This window comes from Diuraphis noxia, unplaced genomic scaffold (assembly GCF_037042655.1).
Source record: "Diuraphis noxia isolate RWA-SAM2 unplaced genomic scaffold, SU_Dnox_SAM2 contig0003, whole genome shotgun sequence".
Taxonomy (NCBI): Eukaryota; Metazoa; Arthropoda; class Insecta; order Hemiptera; family Aphididae; genus Diuraphis; species Diuraphis noxia.
Window position 1 is genome coordinate 75,457,390 of NW_028301713.1, and position 18,763 is coordinate 75,476,152.

Here is an 18,763-nt window from a genome sequence, read left to right on the forward strand (position 1 = left end):
GAAAATTTCGAATTTTATAATCATATCACCAAATTAGGTTTAGTGCAAACCACCCGTGCATGCATGCATGCTACTGATGGTACTTCTTTTTATTGTGTGGAGTTTGGTAGTTTGTTCATTCCTTGTATTGTGTCTTTTAATGTAAGTTATATTATTTATGTGCCTTTTAAGGTCGCTGTAGGATGGTTCTGGTGTAGTCTTAAATTCAGAATATGTGTAAAGCGATTGTTTTGCAACAAAAGAATCAACCCCGTGGTTGAAATTCCTCCAATAATAATTGCTACATTTTAGTCTTTTTTACTGCAAATATAAATGTAAACCGCATTGTATACATTTATGTGTGGTTTGTACCTATTATGCTATGTTATTATTATAGAATATTCTATAGTCGCCACTTGATGTGTGTTAGGGTTTGTTGATTCGCTACTGCATGGCGACTGGAGCTGCAGATACAGAATTGTTCGTAAAAAATTCCAATACTTACACACGATATCAAACATAATAGAAAAACGGCGAATCGCTCAACATCTATCAACTAAATACAACCGTATAGGGTTTAATATTTTTCTTTATGATTTAAAATCAAATTATTTGGCAGCTGCGTTTATAAATTATATTCGACGGCTATCGTTTGATTTAAGACAATCATTTACAACTCCACATGCCAAAGTAATTGCTTCGATTTTCAACTTCAGTAGCTTTTCCAGCTGAAAAGTGAATCTAGTTGGTGGATTGGGAGATCAAATTTTTAAATTCCCAGTAGTTTTCAAAAGCACCGGATAAAAACAAAAAACAAAATTATGGAAAAACAGAAATTAGATATTTGTGTAACTCTAAAACAAATCACCGTAGACACATGGAATTTTTACTGAATGTTTATACTGGCATTTTCTATACTTGCTTTTCCATATAGATATTTATAGACAACTGAAATTTTCAATTTTTCTGAAAAAATTTTTTTGAAGTGTCGATAAAATTTTTTTGACCCAATCAAAATACTTGAAAATTTAATACAAAGTTCCTCATAAGTTATTCTTATAGTTATTAAAAAATTATAAGAAGACATACGCAGAATTTTTTTTGGTTAAATTTGAAGTTCAAATATTGATTTAATACGTAAAAACTACGGAAATGTTCAAATTATCTTAGATAGAAATTCATAAAAGTTTTTCTTTTTTAATCTAAGATTTGAAAATTTAATACAAGGCTCCTTAGAAATTGTAACAATAGGAGTTGAAAAATATTAAAAATAAATAGCCACTATTTTTTTTTACAAGCATTCAAATTTTAATTTTGACAATATACGTAAAAATCACTAAAATTCATAAATTATTTTATCCTAGAAATTCATAAAAAATTTCCCTTTTATATCTAAGATTTGAAAATTTAATACAAGGCTCCTAAAATATTTTTACAATAGCAGTTGAAAAATAAAAGAAATGCATAGCCACAATTTTTTTTTACAAGCATTTAAATTTTAATTTTGACAACATACGTAAAAATCACGAAAATTTGCAAATTATTTTTAAGCTAGAAATTCATAAAAAATGTTCTTTTTAAATCTTAGATTTGAAAATTTTTAATAATCTATAATATATCCTAGACAGATAAACAGTCTCCGTTCAGAATCGTTTTTCGTATACAATGATACCTATCATTGCATTCAAATTTAACCTACCCTAGTCAGAGGTCCACCCCACCCCCTTATGTACAGCAGAGCGATACCCACTTACCCGCTTTTTTTTAGATTTTTATTCCATAAATGTCCATAAAATTTTATTCATTGGGTCATAAAACTTGAAAATTTAATACAAGGTTCCCCATATGTTTATAATAATATAGCAGTTGGAAAATATAAAAATACATAGGCACGTTTTTTTTTTTTTTTTATAACTATATTTAAAGTTCAAATTTTGACAAGATTTATTTAATTGAAAATTTACAAATTCTTTAGTTGTTAAAAATGTATAAAACTTTTACATTGTATAGCTAATTAGCTAGGTAAGGATAGAAAATTTAAAACAAGGTTCTACGTAAGTAGTTAATTCTGCTGCAAAAAAAATCTAAAAACTATATACAAACACAGTTTTTTTTTATAGTTATTTTAAGTTCAAATTTGGATGAAATTACATATTAAATAACTAAGAATAACAATTTTAGTTATATTGTTGCAATTTATAAATATAATTTGTGGTTACTTAAATGTATAGAGTATACTTTATATTCTATTACTAATAGTTAATGTCATTAATGACTTGTTTTATATTAATAGTATATAGTAAATAGTATAATGTACATACTTTCTATGAAAGACTAATTGAGGCGGTTACATAATGAATCTGATTTGATTAATTTGGAAATTATTTTATAGGTACATACATTTTTTTTTTTTTAATAATAACAATATAATTAATAAAGTATAGTATATCCTAGACTGACAAACCGTCTCCTCTCAGAATCGTTTTTCCTATACAATGATATTATATCATTGAATTCAAATTTAATACTATCAATTACAGTAACCCACTATTATAGTAATCTACCTACAGCAGAGTGACAACCACTTACCCACTACCCACTTTTTTATTTTTTACTTATACATAATTTCCAAAAAAATATTAATTTGTGCTACTGGTTTTTTGTTTTTACAGGAAAGCGTTGACACACCAATGGCCGAACGTCGCAAAAATTGGTTCCAGAGGCAAATACATCGGGTGGGTTCGATTAGATCGTCGTCGACCACTTATTCGTCTGGCGGTCTGTTCAATCGAACCAGGCACAATTCGGTGTACTCAAGTCCAGAAAATGGGTTACCCGTGTCTGCGGGTATTAACGGTCACAGTCACATCAACGGCCTTAACGGAAGTACACCACATTTGCAAAAGATAACGCTGTACGACCGACTGTGGGGTAGGAAATCTATGAAAAGCCGACGTGGCAGTACCCAAGGTATTTATGCTGCAGGTGGCTTGAACTTTAAAAAAAAATACATTTTTTCAATTGGTTGACACAATTTATTTTTAATCGGTAAAATATATCTCATCATAATATTATATAACTTGAACTCGACAATATTAGATCTGGCAATTTATTTTATAAGCCAATAAATTATGTTTTGATCGCTGTTGTGTATACCTATACTCAATAGACACATAAATCGAGAAAATAAGAATTCGAAACTATAATAACTTTGGAAAAAGCCCGTTAAGATACCTACGAGTTCGTGATCATGAAACAAGTGTAATCGGTCTACAATTTAAAATTCAATTTTTTTTTTTATTAGCCTACATATTATGGCGGTGTTTATTTAATAGCGTGTCGATCATTCTAATATCTCGCTATTATTTAGTTACCTACCTGTATACGACTATTTACGACATATTACAATGTGTCTATAGTAGACGAAGTTAACGTAAAAAAAAAAATCAGAAAACGCTAATTAGTTATTTGATATTCCACGTGCTTTTTTAAACGCCATATTATTCGTCCTGAAGGTCATCATGTTAATAACTCGTTTATTTGTATTTGTTTTTATTGAACAGAAATCGACAAAACGCGTACGGTTTTTAAGATTTAAATCGGTAGTTATTACCCGAGTGCGTCATCATCGTGTTTCATTAGCCAAGAAAACCCTATCATCGTTTGCACATATATAAAGATATTAGCAACCTAGGTATAAAAACTTTCTTGTCTTGTTTACCAATCGCCAAATCTTAATAGTACCTATATGTTACTGGGAGTTTTTGTAGAACAAAAATTACGCGGAATCATTGTCGTGATCGCTTAAGTACCTACTATAAATCTGTAGAACTACGAGTTTTCACTTTTTTTTTGCGCCACACGCGAATATAATAATATCGCGTCAATTATTATTATTATTATTTTATTAGATAGGTACCTACGTCATAATGCGTGTACGTATAATGATACATATATGTATATTATATTGTTGGCAAGTAAACTACAGAACAGGAATTTTGAAAATTTAAATTTAAATCCGAAGCCACAATCTGTAATTCTACTTTATATATATATAAGTATCAATACGTTTCTATATGCAACCCACTCAACTATATACGAGTATATTTTACATTTGCTCTACGTGATTTATTAAAATTTATACTTTAAAACTTTTTATTCTGGTTATTCATTTATATGGCGAATAATCAAATAACATATTCTTTGCCCAAGTGTTTCGTGTAGGATATTAAAATTAAAATAAAACAGTTTTCTACACACCCGTTCATAATTTTACTATACTGCAGGTATGTAATATAATGAATTTGTTTTTGTTCATCATATTATATTTTTTTTACAAATATCCGTTTTACGAAGGTGTTAGTATATCAAAGGCCTTTTACTGGTAGTTATATAGACAATGTATAATATAAGTTTTGAATAGTTTTGAATTACGCATAGGTATGTAGAATTAAATCGCATTATTTTCGAAGAAATTAATAATATTTTGTTATGAATTACAAGTCAGATGCATTATTTTAGTGTTTTTTACAAGAACACTGAACAATTAATTGTACGTTGATTTATAACATAATATTATAATGACCAAATATGAACTCAGGTTGACACTGCAGCAGTGTAGGACTGATGAATATATGGACATTATAACCTATAGGTAACTTTTATTTAACTTTGGACTTCCATCGATTAAGTCTCATCGGGTACCTGCTAGTCTTGATGTATTTGATTCGTCTTAAAGTTACTTAACGCCACAGTCTTACAGAGTACCAATTTTTCCTTCATTCGAATATAAATAATATTATTATTAAGCTAATAACCTTGTAGTTGATGCTGTAACAATAAAAAATAAATAAATATTATTATTAACAATTTATCCGATTCGTTGAACTCCTTGCAAATTATACGAAATATCGCTTCTATTATATTCGTGTGATGTACAACTGGTACAATTATGGTATAATTACTAATTCCCGATTTATAATTCTGCGCAAAGTCAAATTTATGATAAAATAATCGAAACTGCAATTATTTCGTAGGATATACATAATATGTCTACTCGGGCACGCTAATACTCGAGTTAATGCTATAGAAACCGAACAAAATAAATTTGGTATAGTAGGTAAGTACCTACCTATAGTAAGTTATAATTACGAAATGTGGAGCTGTCCTTTTTGTAGACTTGTTTTATAGTGCTGCACATTTTGACGTTGATACTTAATACTTTATAAACCGTGAGCTTAAAAGTTACAAGTGTCCAAACGCTATGTGTATAGGACAAGGATGGTTAACTCACGGCACGCGTGCCAAACGTGACACCTTTGTCAAAGTTCAATGGCACGCGAAAAATTAAAATCGAGAAAAATAAAGTATAAGCATTTCAGCATTTATATATGTTCTATGCAAAATTGATTATGTTACTATATCATCACTATATTTAAAATTTTCTATTTAGTGCTTACAAACACTGAGCACGTGAAAAAGTTATCAAACCCTTGATTGCAAAAATTCGGCACTAGATCCAAAAAAGGTACGCCACCACTGGTATAGAACATTATAGGTTGACACATAGAGTTTTGTTTACGATCATAATATGCACATTTTAACATTATTTTTACATAAAATAAATCGAATCGAGGCATCAATAGCTCTATAAAAACAAAAAAGTTAGTTCTAATTATTTTTAAACATACAACCTATATGCTGTTAAGATAATGTAATAAAAAAATAAAGTTCTGTGTAATTATAATTATTAAAATACATCAAAATAATCAATAATTATTATTCGACTACCTAGTTAAAATTGTATTCACTTATAAGATACAATGCATTCAATACCTATAATATAATATAACCGTTCATATGAATAAAACCGATAGGTATAAAAATATATACGAGTGGTATTAAGTTATTGCTTATTCATATAAATATATAATTGATATTAAATCACACAACGGTTAAGAAAAATCGGAAAATGAGGGTTGAGTTTAAAAAAAAATGTTTCATAAAAGTCAAATTATTTTATAGAACATTTATCTATGAAATTTGTTACAATTTCCCTCGTAGGGAAACAAGTCGCAAGCACTACTTATCGTTTTTGATCGACACTTGATCTAGTTAACATATAACAATCGTTATACAATTTAAAGTCTAAAATGTACGTACAGTTTTTAAATTTAAATAAAGATTCTATTTCATGTCATTTTCTATAAGTATACGACGATTTATTTATCATATTATTGCACCACATTAATATGTAAATGATAGTTTGTTACGAAGCACTTATTTGTTATAATCTAAAAAAAAAGTAGAATGCAATAAGGGTATTTTGATTACCAGCTATACGAGAAGGATTATTATAGGAATCGAAATGGTTATAACACCGCTGTCATTCCCGTTATGTGTCTGCTGTTCCACATTTTAAATCAGTTAGTCGTATGTATACATAATATAAGTAGGTACCTATCTATATTGTACAGTATACACTGTAAACATTATCATAAATATTGTGCGCTTTACTTTTAGGTTCAAACAAGATTAATGGACAAATGAATGCCAGAGGAAGGCCTAGAATTCCAACGCCAGATGTGCAAAAAGACGGTGCCATCGATAAGGACAACAAACAGAATATGTCTGTCAACGGTTCTATTCCACCGGGAACGTATGCGTCAGATTTGCCCGCAGTCGTACAGGTATAATATACAATATAAATTTTTATATGATATACATATGTTTTATTGGTTGAAAAAAAAAATGAAATACTCAAAAAAGACCTGACAATCATAATAAATTATTATTTCAATTTTTTTTTACTGGATAAAAGTTTTCGAATGCCAATTTCATTATCCTGCATATATTAGTATATTTACCAGTAAATTTGATAAAAGCACAGTCGTATAACTATAACATACTAATCAGTTTTCTACAAACCCGTCTATATTTTATACGCCTCAAAACAATATTCTATAAAACCATTATTGAAGTCTGAAATACATATTTAATTTTGAAATTATCCCAGTGTATTAATAATGCCTAACAATTCATAACTATTAAATAAGAATGCATCATTCGTATCGGTGGTAATAATAATATGGTATGCTACGAATTTTGGTTGTCTCCTGGTTAATGATTCTACCTTTTGGTGTGACTGGTAGGCTATACAGGAATGAGCACTGAGCAGTATTTGACACTTAGATTCATATTTTGTATTTATGTGTATTTGTTTGTATTTACTTTTATAGTAAGGATTTAAATTGTTTTAAAAATTTTTTAAGCGTTTAAGAGAAGCGAAATCTATTAATACGCTGTAATCTTGGAAAATAACCTTACTACCTAGTTATCATACCAACAGGCAACAGAATAATATCATTGCTGTTATCATGTTGAAGATATAATTCAGTATGTAATACTAACATTTTCATAAATCATTCAATGCGCAATTATTTAAGTTTGAACATTAAAAGTTTGCAAAATTTTGAAACGAAAATGAAATACCTATTTAGTTATGAAGGTCACCTAGACAAATATAATACTTATCTTTTATTCCCCTAATGCGTCCATCGTCTATACGGTAACACCAATATTTCTCTATATTTTTTGGTCTACCAAAGGCCATATTATACATTATGTGAGTTGATATGTCGTTGTCTGTACATTAAGCATTGTTTAAACGATATCCAATAAATTTAAACAATTGTAGGTAATTCTTTCATGAAATTTCTTTGTTTTGTAAAATATATTTTAAATTTAAATATTATTTTATAAGAAGCGTTTTGAAGTGTTTCCCGATTTAGTAAAATCTGAAAGTTTTGCACTTAATTAGTCAAAATTAATAGGTAACACGATATTTTATTATCACTCGTTTATTTTAATTGTTGAATTCATAAATAACAAACCTTTTTTTTTTTTTAATTATCCTGCGGCAACTAAGGCCATTGGGAAGGGGGTAGTACTGTAGGTTCTTATGGAACTGTAAGTTGGTTTTACACGTGGGCGAGAGTTTTGGCAGAATTTCTATTGGGGCACCCGTAGGTTTCTGTCATGCCCCGGAGTGGGGGATGGCGGCACTTGTTCTCCGGACACCGTGACTTGCCCGGAGAAAAATGCCGCCCGATGGTCGAGGATCGAACCCGGTCCGGCGGAGCCACAGCCGACGCGGTAGACCACTCGGCCACCTTGTCCCCCCAACAAACCTTTATAATATTATAAAGCAAGACTTGGCAATCGGCATATTCGTAAAGTGTGATTTTTCTTAGGTATTACATGTATACAAATTATGATATTATAATAATGTTGTACGAATAAATTATTCAAAGAATAATTGAATAATATTTGAATAATTTTTACGAAACAATAAATGCACTGATTCTGGTGGGCCACTGGGGCAAGTGTTTTAAAATTCTTTGTAATTTAATGATTCATCTCATATTAGCATATCAACATTTACAAAGCAGTATTGTAACTTATAAGCGGTGTTTCGTAAGTTTCGTTTATATAATTATTATGGCCGACATTTAACCTCTAAGCTCTAGTCACAGTTATTTACTTATAATTATTTAATAAAAAGGGATTTTCATTTGAAAAACAGAAGTTTGTATCACAACAAGAAACTCCTATTATGTAGTTAAAAAAAAGTCAAGGATTTTAAAATTTGGTCTATTTATAAATCCAAAATATCAAAACTTGAATAAATAAATAATTAAATTTAAAAAATGTGAGCTAGATTGTTGAATCACTCTGTACATATATTACGATATTTGTAGAGGCTAATACTATGCAATTCTTTCTGAACATATAACTATATTTAACCGAAAAAGTATTCACAGAAAAGTTAATGTATATTTTTTACTCCGCTCAGAATTTTTATATTTTATAATGGTATTTGGATACCTGTTTTAATTGTTTAAATAAAATGGGTATAATTCATACATTTTTAGTTACATTAAAATATCAACACGATATTTGTAATCAAAAAGTTTAACGAAATAGGTACCTATCAAAAAGTAGATTTATTTCATTATATGATATAAAATATTTCCCTCTCTAAAATATATAATTTTTTGGACACTTCCATTTCAATACATTGCCATTAGGTTAACAGTTTTATAGTATTTAAATTTTTTTTTCAATAATAAATTCTTTTTGTTAGTTCAGTATCCTCAGTTCAATGTTTTGTATACTTTGGTTTTCAATTTTAAGTGTTAATAATTAATCTGGCTTAGGTGTTAGATCGTATGCTATAATTATAACTATAAAATGCTTACTAAAGTAATGTTATTAAAAAGGTTGTTTGGTATATTTTCGAAACCTGTTACACGAATCATGTAGTTACGTGAAAATTACAATAAAGTAGTCATATTTTAGTAATTGCTTGCTAATCATTCCTACTCACTTTTTTAAACATTAACATTTCAGAACATTTCTACTGCCCACTAGTTTAATGTAACTTTATTTAAATGACCTGGTTAACTAAAATATTGAAGGTCTTTTAAATAAATTTCTGAGAATCCTTAAAAAACCAATAATAAATTAACTATAAAATTCAACAAATTTAATATTCAAACGCTTAATGTTTCATGGTAAGTATGCCAGGTTGGACTATTTACACCGTTTTGATTTACAAACAATCTTTAAAAAATTTTAAATATATTTTAGATTCGAATTGAATTGTGCAACTGTATTAGTTAAATTGAACTAAAGTTTTTATGAATTTCTAGTGTTTATATATTCAAGAACAATGTTATATAATTTGTTATAGTAATATGTATTAGGTAGTATAATATTATCGCCATATAGTATATGATTGGAAATAATGCCATTATATAGTATATAATTTTAATTTAATTTAAGTTCAATTTTTATCGAATACTTGGTAATTGGGTCATACTCAATGGTTTATTTCAATACCAGCTAACGAGACATGTGTCATGTCGTCATGCCTTGTTGGTAATTTGTAGAATTTTTACATCACTCAAAGACATTGTCTTGATAAATTCGAGATTTACCAGATTTTACACTGTGGTACAGTCGTTTAGGCTCAATTTCTAATTCATATGAAAATATTTCCAGTATTCTTAGAGCCAATAAAAAAAGAATAATAAAAGAATAAAACTACATCTTCATGACCCCAGGTGACGTCCACATTCCATGCTCCGCTCAGAATTTAAAATATTTCAAAAATGTTCTACCTTCCCACCCTCTTTTTCATATTCTATCACTCTCTCTCTCCCTCCCTCTCTCCGTATACATATAATATCTTTCTTGTCTCAAAAAATATTTTATTTCTTATATAAACATAATATAATGACCCTAATAAACAATTTGGGGTGAGTCTTCTGACTGAACACCATAACGTTCATCCAAACATTTTCTGACTACGCTTTAAGTACCTAGGTACATAAAACGTTAATATTTTAACGTTGAGTTAGAATGGATGTAATTCGTTACTTTTAATTTTTTATAGATCCAACTATTTAATAGTTAATAATAATTATATTAGACCTTTAAATTTCAAACCACTGAATTTTAAGTATCACGAAAATATTTTTTTATCGTTTGTACAATATTATTAAGTAAAAGTGCAACCGAAAAATATGTGGTTAACTATACCTGGTAACCTATTCGATGTATGATATACCCTTTATATTATATATATATTTTTTTACGTAATTTTAAGTCGTTTCAAAACAACATTTTCGGAAAAAATTATATTTTTGTACTGGAATTTTTTTGAGCATTCGAAGCATATATTTAAAAAAAATTCCATATAAATCATGAAAATTTGATAATAATTTTGTAGTTATAAATTTATAAAATGTTAAATTTTTCAAGCCAAGGTTTGAAAATTTAATACAATGTTTTTCATAAGTAGTTGATACCTACTGCAGTAAAAAAATCTAAAAAAAAATATGTAGGTACAGTTTTTTTTATAAACATTTTAAGTCCAAATTTTAACAAATAGGTAATACATTTTTCTTAACAATTTTACTTTTAATATAATATTTTATTTACACAATACAATTTTTAAATACAAAATTTATAACAAAAAAATGTATTCAACTTATTGTAAAAGGTAGTGAAATTAATTACTTGAATAGCAGTATAAAATGTATACTGTGTTTTATGTATGTTTTCAATGCAAACATTTTCAAATCAATGTAATCCACCATAATTATATTTTTGGAACATATAATTAAATATCTCAAAAACTACTCGTATGGATTTTTATTCTAAAACGTCAAATCTTCAGAAAAATTATCCACTGAATAATTACAATTGATAAGGGGGGTTTTCATCTGTACAAATAATAATATGAGATCATAAAATATGGTAAGTACTCCTTATAAGTACCTACATATTTATACCTGCAGGTGATATCGTCTGAAATCGTCTATTCCGAAACCGAATTTGCAGTGTATTTACAATTTTGCACGTAGTATAGTTACCGGACGGGCGATATTCCGTCAAAATAGCTAAAATAAAATAACGAAAAAAAAAACCGCGAACTAAAAATAGCGAAAGCTGTTCGGCTGAACGGATTTCAAAAGTTAGTAAATATGTACAACAAAAATGATAAATAAATTTTTTTTAAGAAATTGCCTATAATTTGACGTATTAGTTTATTAATATTTTATTAGATACAACAAAAATAATAATTGTTGTCATAATTTTATTTTTATTTTTTTTTTTCATTATTTTTTATTCCCTATTTTATTCTTTCAATCAAATGATTTTCGCTGTTTTGTATTCAATATTTTGTGTTCGAATTTTTACTTTCGCTATTTTGGAGGTGAATCGGGACGGACATGCCACTTCCATACAATAAATTATTTGAAACAAATTTACTAAACACAATATATCATCGTTATTCGTTCCATATAGATGTATACCTCCGCCGATTTTAATCAGTAAATTTTCGCGTGATTCGGTCTTTTTTTAATTCCTCCGCTGCCTCGTATTCAGATGTATAACGTAATATTATCTTATAATTTATAGTCACGAAACATGTTTCAGGTTATCTATAATAGCGTTTTGCATTATATCGGGTGAACATGAGATTTTTAACATTTTGGGGCTAGGTAAAGGTGCTTATACCGGAAAGTAAAATATGATAGTTGTTTTAGCGTATCTGAATGGTTTATGTAAGCACAACACAATTTAATATGTCGTAAAAAAAAAACAAAAGTGTTGCTTTAAAAAAAAAATAAAAACATTCAATAAAAATGATAAAACTTCACTTTTAAATTATTTATGTATCCATTACATATTTAATATTTGTACATAGAGTATTAACTGCATATTATATTCAGTAGGTATATATACATTTATTTATGATTGAGAAAATTGGAAAACAAAAATTTTAATAATAATTCTATACTTATAATATATTGTTTCGAGAATATAGGTAAGTGCCTAAACAATGGTGCACCAATAATTTTTCAATGGGGGGGGGGGGGACGAAATAAATTAGAATTCGATATCCATTATCTTATACTAGGTCGTTATTACCTTATCCCGTAATCGTAATAACCTCTACAAATAATTGATAATACGCAAAATAATTCTCAAAAACCGTTTTTTTTTAAATACCATGGGCTTTAATTTTGCTTTTTATCATATACAATTTATATCATGACATGAAAAATGAGAAGGGCTGGAGTCCCTTAGTCCCCTGCGTATGCTACCGTATCTAGACAAGTAAAACATGTATTATTACAGTAATTATAATATTTTCCAAAATCAGTTGTTTCAAAATAATGTAAAATAAAAAAATTACCAATGTTTGAGGTGGGAAGGCAAACGCCAACACCCTCCCCCCACGTATAATATGTCTTGTTTAGACTCTTAAATAAATCGAAATACATATTAAATCATAAAATAATTATATGTTAATATATGTGAATGGCTTAGCAGTTCGGAAAACCTAATCGATGTGGTAGATCACTGCCTTACTTGCAGTTATCTCCGCTTACTATGCAGTGACCTATGTCAAAAAAAAAAAAAAAAACGTAATTCGTTCATGTTCACGATCAATGCCAAAAAATAACGAGTTCGCTTTGAGTTTTTCATCACATTATCAACACGACAACATAATATTATACGTTTGATTTATTATTTCGTTTTTATTTTTCGTAAACGTATTATATTATGTTTAAACGTTTTGATCGCGGTCCGTTTAGATTTTTTTTATTTACCTTACTCCGCGTTTGTCACGGAACTAATTTTGACACTTTTTAAATTTTATTCTTCGAGACGATCGTAAATAATTAAATTAATCACGGTTTGTTTGATGATAGGAACACCAAAATATAATGCATGGTGTGGTCGGGTCCGGTTTCGCCAAACACACACTTTCGTTCGAACCGCATAAAAACTCTGATTTCGTTTTCGCTCAAACCACGTAAATAATGCATTTTTTTTTTTTTTTTTTTGAGAACAAATTGTACGAATTTATATTTTGTACTCATACATTATTATATACTGACAATTTTTTAAGATTTAATTCCAATAAACCAAATCACAATATCTCAACATTTATTATTCGGTTATATGGGTAGGTTGGGCACCTACCTCGTCCGAGAAAGTCATTTTGGATCGAAGGTACTGATCAATGTACCGTAGTCGTACCGCATGTATATGTCGCATCCATTTCGCGTTCTGACCCGTTTCGTGAAATGGATAGAAAATTTATCCAGTTCGCGAAACGGAACTTATTTTTTTATGGATCGCTTAATTACACAATGTGGATAACTTTTCACGAAAAGGACACGGATTTTTAGTTATACGGAACTTTTTCCGTAATCTGTACATACAAATGACGAAACTAATACGTGAATGATTTTTATTAATAGGAACAACTTTCGTAATAACCTGTGGTAATAATTATAATAATTATGTCATTTTAGTAAACTTTAGATAATGTATATTGTAAATTATCAATAAAAAAATACATATAAGATAATGTCATTTTTTTAAAAATAAATCGTGTACCTATAACATTTTTAAGATTCTGGTGTTAAAAATTTTATAATTTTTAGTTATAAAGTAATTTATATAAATAGTGGCTCTAACAACAGGAGGACAAGGTTTTCATAGTTGTAATTGTAGGGGAAAATGTGAAACAAAAAAAATGCGCTTGCTTTAAATCAAGCTTAAAATGTAATAGCCGTTGACATAATACTACCCCATGTTCAAAATAATAATATACTGCATGCTTTTTTAAATTAAATTATAATAATATTTTTTTATTTTATACATGAATTGTTTACAATATAAATTTACCTAAAATTGTATTATAAGTATTATTATTTTTCATATATTTTTTTCAATGATTTATAATATAATATATTATCTTAAGTTCACTAGAATGCTAAAATTATTATAATTATAATTTTTTTTCATATTTTTTTTTTTATATTGATAAATTACAACATATTATATTACCTAAAGTTGAATGGAATGCCATAATTATTATAATTATTATTATTTTTCATATTTTTTTTTTATTGATAATTTACAATATACATTATCTAAAGTTTACTAGAATGACATAATTATTATAATTATTACCACAGGTTATTACGACAAGTTGTTTCTATTAATAAAAATCATTCACGTATTAGTTTCGTCATTTTTATGTAGAGATTACGGAACAAGTTCCGTATAACGAAAAATCCGTGTCCATTTCGTGAAAAGTTATCCACATTGTGTAATTACGCGATCTGTAAAAAAATAAGTTCCGTTTCGCGAACTGGACAAATTTTCTATCCATTTCACGAAACGGGTCAGAACGCTAAATGGATGCGACATTATATATACCCAAATTAAAAATCAATAATCTATTTTCCAAAGTTTTTGAAAATATCTGGTCAACGTGTTTTTCAAAATTGATATCTTTGAAAATCATAAATATATAACTACTAACTGAGTGATGTTTTTGTTTTTCTAATTTATAAGTAGTTTTTATAGTCGTGTAATGCCCGGGAGGAAGTTTATTAATCAATCATATTTAGGAGGATATCAGACACCAGCGCAATATTTGTTTTATCTCTATTAACTGAGCTGAACAGAGTTCAGAACTATAATCTTGTGCTGTTACAGCTGAAATTTAATATAGCTCCATAATATCGAATGGATTTCTATTATCAAACTTAGTATACGACTTATAAGACTATAAGACTTATGTAGGGCACCACCTCATAGCGATTTATTGACATTTTAATTGCTAAGTATACCTATATAAAAACTTATTTTTAAATATACTTCTATAATTAATTTTAATTGCTCATATCTATAGATATTTATGTCCTTCGAATAAAAGCTAGATGAGTTGAGGGGGCATACACGCATAGTTCTCCCAAAACTCGCATTACTCGCACTGTAATAATTATTGTATAAATGCATGCGTTTTACTCTTCAAATATAAATACTTAAAACAATATTTAAAATATAATCAAAACAGTCGTGAATCTGTACGTAATAATATTATAATTACTTATCGCAGAGTTGTATCATTATAGCAATAGTCATATCGTAAATCGAAATAGTTGAAAAATGATTTGTTTTGTCGCGTCGCAGGTGGTGTTGTCTCCAATCCAAGAAATGGACCCCAACCTGTCTGGCACGTTGCATAACCAGCGCCGCCTGAACGGTGCCGTGGGCGTCTGTCAGGGCGTGTTGAACCCGGCGTTCAACGGTTCGGCCGTGTACACCACCATGTCGGTCAGCCCGGTCGCCATGTCCACCGTGTCCATGAGCCGGCCGCTGCTGTCGTCGCTGGGCATCACCACGGCGTCGGAGGCGGTCGGAGGCGCGACCACGCCGCCCGCGCAACGGCTGCTCATCACCGACGTCACCCCGGCCACGGTGGCCAATGCGCACCACTCGGACAAGGACGATAGCGCGTGCGGTGGCAGTTCCAGCGGCAGCGTGTCCAGCACGGACGACCGGAAGACGCCGGCGGCCAACAGGCGCAAGCGCGGCGAGGTGTACGTGTAAACGTGCTCCGTTCCGTTTGCTCCTTGTTACCACCGTTAATTGTAATTACATAATTCATAATATTATAATGAACAATTATTAGTCATTGTTGTTATGTGTGCCCGGGATTGACGGTATTCCTTTGTTGTTGTTGTTTCCGAAGAAAGATCTATTTCAGTCTAGAAATATCGGCGGAAGCGATCCGCCGACGGAGGTTGTAATAATTTGGCCTCTGGGTGGGTGAGCGAGGAAGCTATAAGATATTATGATAATATTTTGATTTTTAACGAAATATTCTTTTTTTATGGGACTGAGTTTATAGGACAATGGACGTACCTAAGGCTTTGTATATACGGTCTCCCGTTGATCACATATTATTTTGAAGTTTCATGAAAATAATTCATCCACAAGTGTAAATAATTTTCTATATTTTAGCATTCGCTAAAGTGTAACACTAAATTTTTTCTTCCGAATTAAACAGAGCGAATCAAATTTAGTAAAAAAACATCCAAGTATCCCTATTGGCCATTATTATTTCTCTGATGCCCTCGACACACGACACTTCAATGTTGAAACTTTTTTCGCCGGGCTAAGTGATGATGATGATCGTTTTACTATTGCGGCCATTGGTGTGCAAATATTTCAAAGTATGGACAACAGACAATAATACTATAACGGCCTCAAATGTCCGTATCTAGTAACATAATATTAAATGCGTATAAAAAAAAAAGTCATGTCATCTTAACGCTCCGTATTTTTACTTATTGTCTGTAATTCGTGTCTATGGCGCTATATTATATGACACTACTTTTTGTCAGATTTGATGAGAGAACATTTTTGGTGCCACCCTTAGCGCTGTGATCCAATATATAGGCCTTCATCGTGTAATCCAGTATCTACTTCCGTGGTTATGAGTATATATAGTGGAAATGATATACCTATTATTATTATATGTTATAATTAAGGCGGACACTGTTATATTTGGTGAATGTTGTTTACAAAAGCGGTTATAAGGGTTGGGTATTATGTATATCGGTTAGGTTTTCGCTATTATTTTCAATCTCCGGTTGATATAGTATAATAATATTGTATATACAATTTAATAAATGGAGTAATGTTCGTGTTTTACGCGATAAGATATTTTTTCAAAAAAATCTTTGTTACCTAAATATATTGTTATTATATCGCTATAGGACATAGGTAGTCGCTATTGGTAATAAATTATTTATTGCGCGTTCGGAATAATGTAGGTAGGTCGTTGGTACCATTTCGAATGAGAAGACTGTTGACGATGTGTATATACCTACTGCGTGTGGTGCATAATCGAAACCACGTAAGTATAGTAGGTATAGGCATACATAGATATTATATCGTCAGCTTCAGACTGTATTTTCCTATAATATATTATTATGTCAAATAATATTAACGATAACGGGCTATACCTACCTGAATTCATATTATATACGATGATACGGTATAGTATAATTTATTATCTATGTGTATAGACTCGTGCGAAAGTGTCGCGAAGATAGTAAACACAAGCTATATCGTGACTATCGTATTAAAAGGCTAATCGAGTAGTGAAATATTATGTGATTTAGGTAAGAATTTTTACTGTAATACGAACTTATGTATTCCTGTTGTATTATTGTATGCATTACGTAGAAATAATAATATAATAATAATATTGTTTACATGAGAAAATCACGACCATGATGTACAATATTATTATATTGCAATAGTATTACAATATAGTATACGTGACTACGATAAGAGATGAAACGATGCTGTACATTTTTTTAGTTTAAAAAAATAATATATATATATATAATATTATGTAACCCTTAAGAGTCAAATTATTATGAAATTTGCTCAATTTGAACAATTATATATTAATTTATAGAGGCATGTCTATAGGTAGGTATATAAATCGCGACTGTATATAATATTATATATATATATATATAAATTAGACATAAACCAATTATATATGTATATTATATTCTAATAGCTAACCCAACATATATATTTAACATATATATTATTATCATAAAATATAATACGTTTCTATATGTATATATTATATAAATATTTAATGTATATTTGTATACTCTATATGTATACGATTTACAATAGGTTCTATATATTAAGCACACATATTTGTATATATTATTAGTGTAAGTATATATATTATATTTACCATTGTTTTAAAAACATTATAATGTTAATGTGATAAACGTTTAATTATTAGATTTTAACAAATAGCAATATAATAGGTACACCTGTATAATAATAATGTATTTATTATGTAATAAAATGAACAAAATGTGATACTTAATCAAAACACCAAATATGCCGTCCAATATGTATCTATCATTATAATATTATGTCTGTGTATAGTATAATATACGATGTTGTGTAATCTATAATTGAAGTAACTACGTTTTTTTTTACTTTAGCATATACCACCTACCTATTAATATTAAACCATACGATAACTAACAATTTTTTTGATTACGTTACTCATAAAATCTGCCACACAATCGTCGTGTAGAGACAAAATCAATTTAAAAACCATACAAAAAAAAAAAAAAACTTTGTTTATAATAGTTTGACTTGGACGCATTTCGTGTTACCCTCGTTTTACGATAAGGTGCGACGCAATACGAGGGACTGGTACGCCATTCGTATTCACCGCCTCGCCGGTACAATAATTAGTGTGTTGTAAGGACTTAGGACTTTATGTATATGTATAGGTATACCTCTGACTATATTCGCATGCAACTTACACGGTATAACGAAATAAACCATG

The 18,763-nt window shown here is 29.3% G+C and overlaps 1 protein-coding gene across 2 annotated transcripts in view; it reads left to right on the forward strand.

Annotated features, from left to right (window-relative positions):
- Positions 1–18,380, forward strand: part of Best2 (bestrophin 2) — a 60,178-nt gene extending 41,798 nt beyond the window's left edge. For both annotated transcript variants that reach the window (XM_089224480.1, XM_089224479.1), the window contains exons 9-11: positions 2,652–2,949; positions 6,502–6,668; positions 15,553–18,380. In XM_089224480.1, coding sequence (XP_089080606.1) covers positions 2,652–2,949; positions 6,502–6,668; positions 15,553–15,972 — 885 coding nt within the window. In that variant the 3' untranslated portion in view covers positions 15,973–18,380. The remainder of the gene's footprint in view (positions 1–2,651; positions 2,950–6,501; positions 6,669–15,552) is intronic.
- The last annotated feature ends 383 nt before the right edge of the window (positions 18,381–18,763 follow it).